Consider the following 12,699-nt stretch of genomic DNA (forward strand, 5'->3'; position numbering starts at 1 on the left):
ATCGCTAATTTCAAGCCATGACGAAGAAATGCCTGGAAAGGGGGAGCTCTGCTTGTTAATTGTAGTGGTTCCACTCTTCAGGCCTCATGCAGATGCTGTTGAAGATGTCTGCTCTGGTCTAGATACACTTTTCATCTTTACTGCTGGGTAATATTGCAAACCGTGCATTTGTTTAATAAAATACGTGGACAAACTTACGGATGTATGAAGAGAGGTGCTGCCTTGGGCCAAAACTGTATAGCACCTTCTACACATCAGTAGGGGACAACAGTGAGAGAGAGCTATCAGAATTGACATCAAGGGTGCGTGGGGGGACATGGCTGGGCAGCAGCAAGGGCCCATACTCCAGTAAGCAACCAGTGACAGCAGGGGACAACGTGAGGAACCATGGGATCATCTACACCAAGCAGGATATTCCACTATGGAAACGATATGAAAGCGGTATATAAAAGGCAGGAGCCACAGTACTGCTTTATAGTGATATTGAAGTGCACTGACAACTGTTGGGACCCACTGACACATTCCATGTACTGCTTTCATACCACTTTCATAGTGTTATATCCTGCTTGGTGTAGATGTGTCCTGAGCCCCAACAGTTGTCAGTGCACTTCAGTACCACTATAAAGCAGTAGTGTAGATCCTGCAGTGCACCTTGCATAGCTCCTTTAAAGTTCTGACTAATTCTGGCTGAAACCTAGGCCATAGCTAGACCTAAGGCTTATTCCTGGATCACCCAGGGGTCAAACCTGTTCATCTTGGTGACACACAGGGGATCCAGTGCTCAGGCAGGGGCGAGCCCTGGATGATCCCAGGATAAACCTCAGGTCTAGCTGTGGCCCCAGAGTGAGTTTATGTATTTTAGAAGGTTGTGACCGTTAAGCTCTTCACTGTGAGATTTCCTAAATCAAAGAAGACTCACTGATTTATTTATTTATTTATTTATTTATTTATTTATTTATTATTTATTTATTACATTTCTATACCGCCCAATAGCCGGAGCTCTCCATTCAAAGTATAAAACAACAGTATACAACAGTATAAAACCATAATATAAAATACAATATAAATTGATTGAGTGCCCCTTGTCAGTTTGCCAGCATGTGTGAATGTTGGACACTTACAATTGCAACCCAAAGTTAATTTTGAATGGTTGCATATGTTAGTGATAACAGAGGAGAGGGATGCACTTCTTTTCTGATATACAGTATCTTCTTTTCCCCTGGTAAGTCATGGATTGGCCCATTGGCAGACCAGAGCTGACTGTCTCTGGTCCTTCACTGGAATATTACAGAAGCTGACATGTCTGATGCTTGTCTGGGGCCTAAGAAATATATTGTACTCAGGAACCAATATCGGAGGACAAAACACACATACTTTCCACCAGTGATGAATGGTACACTGAAAGTGGTTATATGTCCGTGGGGTTCTTTTCCTTTAAAAATGGAAACAGCTTCCATGAGGGGCTACACAGGAATATAGGGAGCTGCCCCCTTCTGAGTCAGACCACTGATCCATCTAGCCTAGTACTGACAACACTAACTGGCAACAGCTTTCCAGAGTTTCAGGCAGGGTTTTTTCCAGCCCTACCTGGAGATCCCAGGTATTATACTTGGGACCTTCTGCATGCAACGTAGGGACTCTCCCATTGAGCTACAGCACCTCAACTTCATAGGCTGTGAAGACGCAGTTGTTTTTGCAGGCCTTTCCGTAATCTTTGGGTAGCAGGTCTTTGATTCTAAGCCCTTCCCCTGAGATCTATGGCCTTAGCTAGACCTAAGGTTTATCCCAGGATCATCCTGGGGTCATCCCTGTTCATGTTAATGACACAGGATATCCCAGGAGCAGGCAGGGACGACCCTGGGACGGTCCCGGGATAAACCTTAGGTCTAGCTAAGGCCTGAGACAACAAAGAGGTCCACTGTGCAATCCACAAAATCTTTATTTGGTAAAAAAAAACAACACACCTCTTCACACCTGAAGAGAGCAGAAATGCTAGGAGTTCTCCTCTAAGCTTAATGAGCCTAGCAAAGCAAGGCAGTTACCTATCCATTAAATGGATGGTTTTCCACCGTGCCTGATAGGGTTTTACTGGACTCCTCCTTCAGGGAGGGTCCTCATGTCATAAGTTCTGTTGTGCAGCTAGTCTGGCAAACCGCCTCTCACCTCTTCTCAACTCCTCCTGCTTGACCCTTCGGTGGACTCTGTGATCTGTCAATTCCGATGCTTCCTCCCACTTCGACAAAGACTGAGGCCATTGCTAGACCTAAGGTTTATCCCTGGATCGCCCAGGGGTCAAACCTGTTCATCTAGGTGACACACAGGGGATCCAGTGCTCAGGCAGGGGCGAACCCTGGATGATCCCAGGATAAACCTTAGGTCTAGCTGTGGCCCGAGTTACCTAGGGTGGGGGGGGCATATATTGGAGAACTTCCTGCCCTGCTCTCTGTCTCAGCTGGCCTTCTTCTACTTCAGGCAACAAGTCCGATCCAGAACTTGAGACCAAATCAGCGAGGCCAGGCCTCATCCTGACAGCAGGTTATTTGGGTCCTGTCTGTTTTGTTTAGTATTTTAGTGAATATGTTTTGGGTTTTCTATTGTTCTTGCATATATTTGCATTGCTCTTAATTGGTACACCACCTTGAGAGGGCTCTGCTCTTCAAGGCAGCATAAAAGAATCATTTTAAATAACGAATATATATATTTATAGATTAATAGTGGTGCTTAGATTGGGGAGGGGGGTATTCCCAATTGTCTTCCCCCTCCTCTTGCTCATGATTCCTCCCTCTTCCCTCCCTCAAACAAGCCAAAATATTGTCTGCACTAGTTTCGTCCCAGTAGTAGAGTTCCAATCTGTCAGAGCAACTGTCAGCTGCCTTATCTGCCAACAGCTAAAAACATCCCAGCTGGAAGCCTTTGCATCATATTAACTCAGAGGGACGGGACAATCGGCCTGAAGGGAGGAAGAGGATCTGTACTCAGGTTACAGGAGTAATGTGCAAAAGACTGGGCTGGAAGCAAAGGAAAAAGGCTTAAAAACACAGACCAGGATGTTGGGCAGAGGGAAAAAGAGGGCACTGAAGTGAAATTCAGAAATAAACTGATTGAAAAACAAAGCAAATAAATAAGCAGGCACTGAACATGGATCCAGCAGATTTGGGTTGTCTGCAACCAAGGCTAGATCTACACTACTGCTTTATAGCGGTGTTGACGTGCATTGATAATTGTTGTGACCCATTGCACGGTCGAAATACCACAATTGTAGACCTTAACTAGACCAACCTGTTATTGCGCGACAGAGTGGTGGAGATCTCATGATGTTTTTATCATGAGATCCCCCCTCTGTTTACACGTGGCATGCAACGACCTCAGAGGGAGAGGCATCGTGCCTGCCATTTTGTTTTGTTTTCTCTTAAAGGGGAAGATGCGCATGAGCGCTTGTGCGCAAAAGGTAAGGGTGTTGTTGTTGTTTTAAAAAGTATTTTCCCCACTCCCCCCACCCCACCCCTGATGGGCACAGTGCTCCTGAGGAGCTCTGCACCCCGTGTGTGGGTCCCGGCTCCTCACGAGGAACCATGAGGAACCGGGACAAACTGTAATGCCCGGCCACACATTCCATGGTCTCTGGCTCAGCCCAGGACTATGGAAAAACTGGGCTCAAAGGATAGGACGAGATCCCAGGACCCGGGATCTCATCCTGATGTCGGGATCCTGGGATCCCTGTGCATCATGTGAATGCACAGGGACAATCCTGGCAATCGCCCCAGGATTTTGCCTCATCTAGCTAAGGCCATAGTGTTATTTCCTGCTTTCTAATCCACATTATCCAAAACACCACAACAAATGTCGTGCGTCCTACGAGGTATAAATGCGCAAGAAGGATAGAGCATTACCATGATGGGATTGTAATGGTGTGTAGATTTGGCCTTGGAAACCATTGTTTAAGAATTCTCTTGATTATAGTAATCTGTTATTTGGTTGGGCTTGCCCTATTCCAACACTGGTAGCCAAATGTAATGACGATTAAGAAATTCCTTTCAGTTCATTTTTAATCAGAATTTATCCAGTTTGCACCTTGCAGATCAAACTGTGGTTGTGGTCGGTCCTTTTCGAAGCTTACACTGTGATTTTTGGACACCCCCCCCCCAAAAAAAATGTGTTCCATAGCATGCACTCATTTGAAAAATGCGCATGTGAAATACATACTTTTGAAAAATGTGCACAACTACGCATTAAGCAATGGGAGAAAAATGCACAAATTTGAAAGATATGCACAGTTAAGGCAAGCACAAATAACAAGGGGCTGACCTTAACCAAAAAACAGAAAATTAAAAGAAAAGAAGTTAAGGATATAACTTTTTTTTTTAATGGAATTTTTTATTGCTTTTTTTTTTAATGGAAATCCATGCAAATTTCCCCAGATGTATGCATTAGCTGTGAATTAAAAGAAAAGGTTAAAGATATACGTGTGAATTAAAATTTAATACCAATGAAATTAAATTATTAATACTTTCAAAGAACACTCTTACACATTTACAAATGAAGCAATAAAATAAAAAAACAGTGCTCATTATAACTTCATTTGTAAGTGTATAAGTGTGTTCTTTTAAAGTATTAATAATTTAATTTCATTGGTATTAAATTTTAATTCACACGTATATCCTTAACTTCTTTTCTTTTAATTCACAGCTAATGCATACATCTGGGGAAATATGCATGGATTTCCATTAAAAAAAAAAAAGCAATCTGATATGGAGTCACATCGGACTGAGCTTTGAGATGGGATTCGGAGAACTTTTTACTGATTTGCACATCCTTAGCCTAATGTTTATGCAAACTATGCAAATGGTTGGCTATTTATTCAAAGCCTGTCAAAGTTCAAATCATGTGATGGGTTGTTCATCTCCGAAGTGAGTGTAAAATAACAACAACGTAGTTCTGTAGTCCTTTACACACTTCATGAGACTTATTTATTACTGTTAATATTCTTGACAAAGTCCTCCCAAGGCGGCAAACAATCATATAAATAATTATGGTAAGAATGACTACTCCTGAATGACTACATGCATAGGATTGTGCTGCAAATTAAAGTTTTATGCAAACTTTCACTTAACTATTTTAGAATAGTTCCTCTTTACCCACTTCTCGGAATTTGTCTGGGGAAGGGGGAGGGTAAAGAGGAACAGAGGTTAGGAGGAGAGATGTGGAAAGGGTGAGTTAGACAATGAGGGTGGCTACTTATATTCATCAAATGAGAAGAGGAAAGAGGGGAGTAATTTGCATAGATTTGCACATGCTAGTTTATATGTGTATATGCAATTTTTTATGGATTAAATAGAAATTTAGTGCATCTTAACAAAATGTGGAAGACAGTGACCGGTAGGGTGACCATATGAAAAGGAGGACAGGGCTCCTGTATCTTTAACAGTTGTATTAAAAAGGGAATTTCTACAGGTTTCATTTGCATATATGGAGAACCTGGTGAAATTTTCTCTTCATCACACCAGTTACAGCTGCAGGTGCCCTGCCCTCTTTTAAATCTGGTCACTCTAGTATAGCTCCTACAGCTTTAACTGTTGTGATGAAGAGGGAATTTCACCAGGTTCTCCATATATACAAATGACCTTTTCTATGCAACTGTTAGAGCCAGGAGCCCTGTCCTCCTTTTCATATGGTCACTGAATGGGTAGACACACAGGTCACCTGAACACTGTTCAGATGACCTGTGTGTCTACCCATTCAGTCTGCTGTGCAGGTGCGAAATGTTAATGGGAAACAGCTCATATGGTTCTTTATTTTAAAATCAAAATTGAATGGGGTAGCATTTCAAATTAAGGACACCTTCAAATAGAGGACAGCCCTCTGTCTAAGTGGACTTTTGTCACTCCTATTGAAAACCATGGGCTTACGATTAGAGTGCATTTATTTGTAAATTCACAAATTCATTCACATGAACTCCAGAAAGGAAGTCTAGCTTCTTCTAACTCGAACTGAAATCCCTTCCTAATCAGACCAGAACCTTTTCTGCAGTAGTGATGCAATGGGCAGGGGCATTTGTGAGCCAAGCCAGGGGGTTGTTCCCAAAATCTGGGAACCTTTTTGGGAGAGTTGGGAGGGGCGTAAAAAGCAATTTCTGCAAATGGCAATTGTGATTTTCACAAATTACAGCTTCAATTTGTGCCAATCATGGCTGCACTTTGTGCAAATTATGCCCATTACAGTTGCAATTTGCATAATTCATGCAAATTGTGACCACAGTTTGTACAAATTGCTTTACCCAAATAAAGAACAACCCGGAGAATCCAAGAGCAGACCCACCTTGATACAGATTGTGGAAAAGCCAGCTGAAATCACCTGGGGGGGGAGGGGATCTGAAGTTTCGAAAGTTTCACCCCCTTCCTCTCAGAATGGGTTCTTGCAAAATCCATATACACACACTGTATTTTCCTAGCTACACAAATACTAAGAGACTGGATAATAACATTATTGGATTACACTGCAGATTTTTCAGACCCTCTTTTGGGGGTGGGGAATCCTTTTTCCTGTTGTGGTTCACATGACGTCATTCAAAAACAGTCAGCGGTCTGAATTCCAGCAGTGGGTGTGGCCAGACTCAAAAATAGGTGGGGCTAGAATCAAAAACACTCACAGTTACAGATGTGACTCTTAGTTTGGTTCAGTATGGAGTAGGGGGAAAGAGCCATTTGCATCCAGGTGTTCTCCTTCCCCAACTCATGCAAGGTTCCCTCCATCAGTTTGCATTTGGTCTTGGGAGAGAGTTAGTCAAGAAGGGTTTCCTGGAATAAGGATGTTTTCAGGAGTTCCATAGAAAGGGGGCCACCACGCTGAAGGCTCTTTTCCAGATGGACTCTACCCCTGCACTCTTCTTTCCCCCTCCCCAGTATGAACATGACAAGACTGAGCAGAGGGGCTGAAGTAAGCCATTTTCTGCGAAATTGGTATTATAATGATAGACCTTCTCACAGGTATCCAGGTCACAGAGATCATTTACATTGCAATCCTATACCCACTTTCCTGGGAGTAAGTCAGTGAGGTGTAGTGGCTAAAGTGTTGGACTGGGAGTCGGGAGATCCATGTTCTAGTCCCCACTCGGCCATGGAAACCCTCTGGGTGACTTTGGGCCAGTCACAGATGCTCAGCCCAGCCTGCCTCACAGGATTATTGTTGTGAGGATAGAAATGGAGAGAAGGAGGATTATGTACACTGCCTTGGGTTCCTTGAAGGAAAATTGCAGGATATAAATGCAATCATCATAATCATCACCATCGTTGTCATCATCATCATCATCATGCAAGTCCCACTGAAATCAATGGCACTTATTTCTGAGTAGTCATGTATAGTATCCCACTCATAATGCTTTAAAGGTCAAATTCCAGGAACAGATACCATTTGCTGTACATGCTGGAACCTGGGCCTTAGCTAGACCTAAGGATTATCCCAGGCAAATAGAGGGGTCGTCCCTGCCTGCTCCCAGTATCCCCTGTGTGTCATTTGGATGTACAGGGCTGATCCCGGGACAATCCTGGGATATAGGCCTGGTCCAGCCATGGCCCTAGATTAGCATCTGAAGGGAATAGCAGAAATTTCTAGATTTTGATATGAACCTCGCTCATGATGAAGACGTCACGAAACAAGTAATGGGCAGGGCCTGTCCTACCATTCAGTAGTATGAGGCAGCCATGGGGTGGGAGGGCAGATGGTGTAGCATGTGGAAGAGCAGTGACAGCAAAGTCCACCAGGCCATTTCTCTTGTGCCCTGAGACATCCTTTCGCGCTTTGGAGGACAGAGCTCTGTTTGCCACACAGCCCGCCGTGAGTTTCCTTAGCAACCCTGCTACCCTCAGTGGAGGACACTGTCCTCATTGATAGTGTTGAAGTAAGTGTCAATCACATTGGCTTACGTAGACAGAATGCAGGGCGCCATCTTGTCCTTCAGCTCAAGCTGTAAATGTGTTGGGTTATGTGATGTCACCTGAAAATGTCATTATTCCAGGAAGCCTTTCCTTAATTACCAGCCATGGTTCACTGTACGTTTTGCTTCTTTTAAAATCTATTTTAATGTGTTTTGTTCTGTTTTTATTTTATCTTGTACACCGCTCTGAAATTTTCAATGGGGAGAGGTATATATTGTAAATAAATAAATAAATAAATAAATAAATAAATAAATAAATAAATAAAGACACCAGCTACCGAGGGACAGGGAATAAATCCGTTCAGTTCAAATTTGAATGCAAATCTAATCTCCCTTTTTTGAGCCATTGTGCAAATCAAAACTCAATCATCTCTGAATTTTGCAGTCAGGTTCTCCAATCAAAAATGATTATATCAGTGGAAATAACATTAAAAATGCATTATCTCAGGGAGATAGCTTGCAAAAAACAAACAAACGTGTATATTAGTCAAAACGGATGTGTTAGGAGAAATGTGCACAAAAGCTCTTATTAATTTTCTTACAATTTTTTTCCCCCCTAAAGAATCTCAAAGTTCAAGATGAAATTAAGTCAATACTGGAGAAATTCTAAAAGTTCAAAATGAACCAGTCCTAAGAATGAAAAAATGAGAAACAGAGAGAAACTAAAATGGCCAGGCTCATTCATCCGTATGGCTACAGTAGTGCACGTGCTGGTAACTTCGAGGCTCGACTTCTGCAATGCGCTCTACATAGGGCTACCTTTGTGCCTAGTCCAGAAACTTCAACTAGTTCAAAATATGGCAGCCAGGTTGGTCACCGGTACACCTAGGGGTGACCCCATTACACCAACTTTAAAATCCCTTCACTGGCTGCCAATTAGTTTCCGGGCAGAGTATAAAGTGTTGTTTATCACCTTTAAAGCCCTACATGGTTTGGGTCCAGGTTACCTGTGGGATCGCCTTCTCCTGTACAACCCGCCCGGCACACTCAGGTCCTCTGGGAAGAATTTACTCCAGCCAACAAAAACAAGGCTGACAACTATTACCCAGAGGACCTTTTCTTCTGCCGCTCCCAGTTTGTGGAATGGCTTGCTGGGAGAGATTCGTCAACTTAACAGTCTTCCAGAATTTAAGAAAGCCATAAAGACTGATCTCTTCCGTCAGGCCTACCCTGTTGAATTTTAAGATGCCTTTTTAATGGTGTGCTGCTTTTAATGATGCACTGGTTTTAAACGTTTGAATTAGTTGTATGTATTTTATGGTGTTTTTATTTCTGTTGTACCCCGCCTCGATCCAGAGGAAGAGGCGGGTAATTATTATTATTATTTCCGGTGAACTTTAGGTGCCTTCTTTGGAACTCACAGAAGAATCCCAAATTTGAACCTTTTTCATGTATATAATGAACACATATTATTGATTTCTGATGCATCGCTTTTCATTGTCATTGTTTTCTCATAGGTGTTATTCAAGCCAGATTTTAACAAAGGTCCTGAAGCACATTTTTGACTGACATAGATTATCAAGTATTGTGAACATATTTTCTTCTTCTTTTTTCCCTCCAGGCCAGCCCTGCCCCTATAATCGTCAACACAGATACGTTGGACACCATTCCCTATGTAAGTTAACAAGATGTTATTCTTTTGTTATTATTATTTCAGAAGAGCAGGGTTTTCCAATTTGTAAACCTTGCTTGGTTAATTTGATTCCTAGCATCAGATAGCATCGTCCCCCCATTATTGTTGTTGTTGTTGTTGTTGTTGTTGTTGTTGTTGTTGTTATTATTTTTAAAACCATTTATTTATAACAGAATGATTTGCCAGATGTAGATATGTCAGTGGAGCTGTGAACCCACTCTGGGCTTCAACCAGAACTAGTCATAACTCTAAAGGTGTTATCCAAAGTGCTGAACCCAATCCCCAAGATAGGTTAAGTACATTGGATAGCTCTTTTAGAGGTCTGGCTGGTTCTGACTGAAGCCCAGAGTGGATTCACACACACCCTGAGACCAGATCCACCAGCCTCTACTGCACTTAATTGTACTTGGCGCATCACTGAGCATGAAGTGTGGAAGCAGGTTGGAGAACTTCCTTCACTGTTTGACTCCCAGACCTGCTCCCACAACTCACGGGTGCCATTGATTGTCCCCTGGATGTGTACCCAAGCTAGATGACATCAGCCAGGCAACAGACATGGAATACCTCCTGGTTGTGCAGGAGCATAGATCAACCTGTTCTCCTGTCCCCAAGGCTGGATTAAGGCCAGCTGATGCCCTACACAAAGCCCATCAATGGTGCCCCCTTGGCCCTTCCATTGCTTAGCCAGCAAGACATGAAGACTCAACAAGTGCTGAAGATGAAATAACACATTAAAAACTCAGTTTTCTTCAAGGCCAGTTTCCCCTACGCCAGAACACACAACTATATTAAATATAAACTGGTTTTTAATATATTTATTTAACCCTAAATAGCAGCAAGCAATTTAAGCCAATTAGGGTTATATTCGGCAACAGAAAAAAATACAAATTTTCATCACTGTTTTATGCATTTTTTAATAAAACTGTTATGGGGGGGAATGCAAATGCAAAAATTTATTGAAAACGATTTTTAATCTGGAATTCCTTAAAAGTAGATGGCTATAGCTATGGTACCAGTACTCCATGGTGTTCCCCTTCCCTTGGTGCCTTAAGCACGTGCTTATATTGCTTAAAGGTTAATCCAGCGGTGCCTGTCCCACTCCCTCCATACCTGGTCCTTTAGTTGAGGACCTTCAATTAAAGGAAGTTATGGTTTCCAATCCAACGCACTGACTACTGGGCATGTTTAGCCTGGAGAAGAGAAGATTGAGGGGAGACATGAGAGCACTCCTCAAATACTTAAAAGGTTGTCACACAGAGGAGGGCCAGCATCTCTTCTTGATCATCCCAGAGTGCAGGACACGGAATAATGGGCTCAAGTGACAGGAAACCAGATTCTGGCTGGACATCAGGAAAAATTTCCTGATGTCCAGTACGACAATGGAACCAGTCACCTAGGGAGGTTGTGGGCTCTCCCAAACTAGAGGCCTTCAAGAGGGACCTGGACAACCATCTGTCAGGGATGTTTTAGGGTGGATTCCTGCATTGAATCATAGAATCATAGAATAGCAGATTTGGAAGGGGTCTACAAGGCCATCAAGTCCAACCCCCTGCTCATTGCAGGAATCCACCCTAAAGCATCCCTGACAGATGGTTGAGCAGGGGGTTGGACTTGATGGCCTTACAGGCCCCTTCCAACTCTACTATTCTACAATTCTATGATTCTACTGAACCCCTACTGATAATCTTGTGCCAGCAGGGCCCATCACAGGCAAAACAGAAAATCCATGCTTTCTAGACAACCTGGTAAACAAATCAGAATGCCAGTGTCCAGAATAGGGCAGGTCAGCAATGCTCCTTTTTGCTCACTCTGTTGACATGTTCCATTTCGGAAATGAGTGGGCCCCACTTGCACATGGGCTGCATTAGTGCCCAATGTGTTTGAGCTGCGAACAATCCATTAAGGATGCTTCTGAAAATCTCATTCGAATTTTTATCACTGTTTTACTCGTGCATGTCTGTGTGTCGATGGGATTGAACAAACAGTTGTATCGACTTCTTTTTCTGTGGTGTTTTAGTCATGGGCAGAAGGGCATATATGCCTCTGTAAAGTAGTGCACAAAAAGATTCTTGATGCATTAAAATAAATTGATCATTCATATCAGAGTGGCTATTTTTTTTTTTTTAAAAAAAAAGAGGCTATAGCAATGGATGGTAACGTAAAATAGATTTAAAAAATGCAAACTCTCTCTTTCTTAGTACCAATTTGACAGTTACCTGATTCCATGTTGATTCTACCATTGCTACGCTTTTATTGCCATAGTTTTACTGCTCTGCTGCACAAAATGTTTTGTGTTATGTTGATTGTAATTGTTTCAATTGTGTCGTGAGCTGCCTTGGGAGCATTAACACAGAATGGCAGGTTATAGTTTCCTGAATAAGGTTCCCACTCCCTAATTCAAAAGATCTATATCTCTGGTTATTTTGAGCAATAAAAAGTAACCACAATAAATGCTCTTAAAATGCAGTGCAATTTTTTATTGGATTTTGAAAATGAGACTTGGGCATATCTAAAAGAAATCTTTTTCAACTTTGCCGTAACGTCTACTCCAAAACAGCACTTCTGTTTTTGTGATAAACCTGTGCATTCGTACAATTCGTTACAGGATTGTGGTGGAGCGACTAAGGAACTGATTTGCGGAAATTGGAATTCACGGTGAAAAACCCACACAACCCTGATCAAGTTTCCAGATTTAGGGAACAGACACCCAGCTTGGCTCGCAAAGGCAAGCTGAGTTCGGGAGGGTGTGGGAATCCATCGGGCCCCAAAAGGGCTGGATCTACCTCTGACAGACATGTCAATACTTCTCCCAATTTTGCAATGATATCCTCCAATCAAAAAACGTGTGAAAAAATGTGTATGTGTATATATTACTCACTGCACAGGGATATCTCACCTGCCACAACACTTACACTTTGACGATTGCCTGAACTCGTCTGTCACAGGCAGTGGAAGAAATGAAGCATCTGTTTCAACACAGGCTACAGCAGTGTCAAAAAAAGAGAGAAATATTCATATTAGAGAATCTGTAACCCTTTGATGGCATGCATGCTCTCAAGGGAGAATGAATTACATCACATCTCTTGAGAAACGCCACATGTCAATCATTGCCATGTGATGGGATAAAAATAAGATG

General features: G+C 42.4%; 1 protein-coding gene across 8 annotated transcripts in view; it reads left to right on the forward strand.

The window, feature by feature from the left end:
- DLG2 (discs large MAGUK scaffold protein 2) overlaps window positions 1-12,699 on the forward strand; it is a 1,258,440-nt gene that overhangs the window by 835,994 nt on the left and 409,747 nt on the right. For all 8 annotated transcript variants that reach the window (XM_063127200.1, XM_063127202.1, XM_063127201.1 and 5 more), the window contains one exon: window positions 9,492-9,545. In XM_063127200.1, coding sequence (XP_062983270.1) covers window positions 9,492-9,545 — 54 coding nt within the window. The remainder of the gene's footprint in view (window positions 1-9,491; window positions 9,546-12,699) is intronic.

Source organism: Elgaria multicarinata, chromosome 5, assembly GCF_023053635.1.
Source record: "Elgaria multicarinata webbii isolate HBS135686 ecotype San Diego chromosome 5, rElgMul1.1.pri, whole genome shotgun sequence".
In the NCBI taxonomy this organism is placed as follows: domain Eukaryota; kingdom Metazoa; phylum Chordata; class Lepidosauria; order Squamata; family Anguidae; genus Elgaria; species Elgaria multicarinata.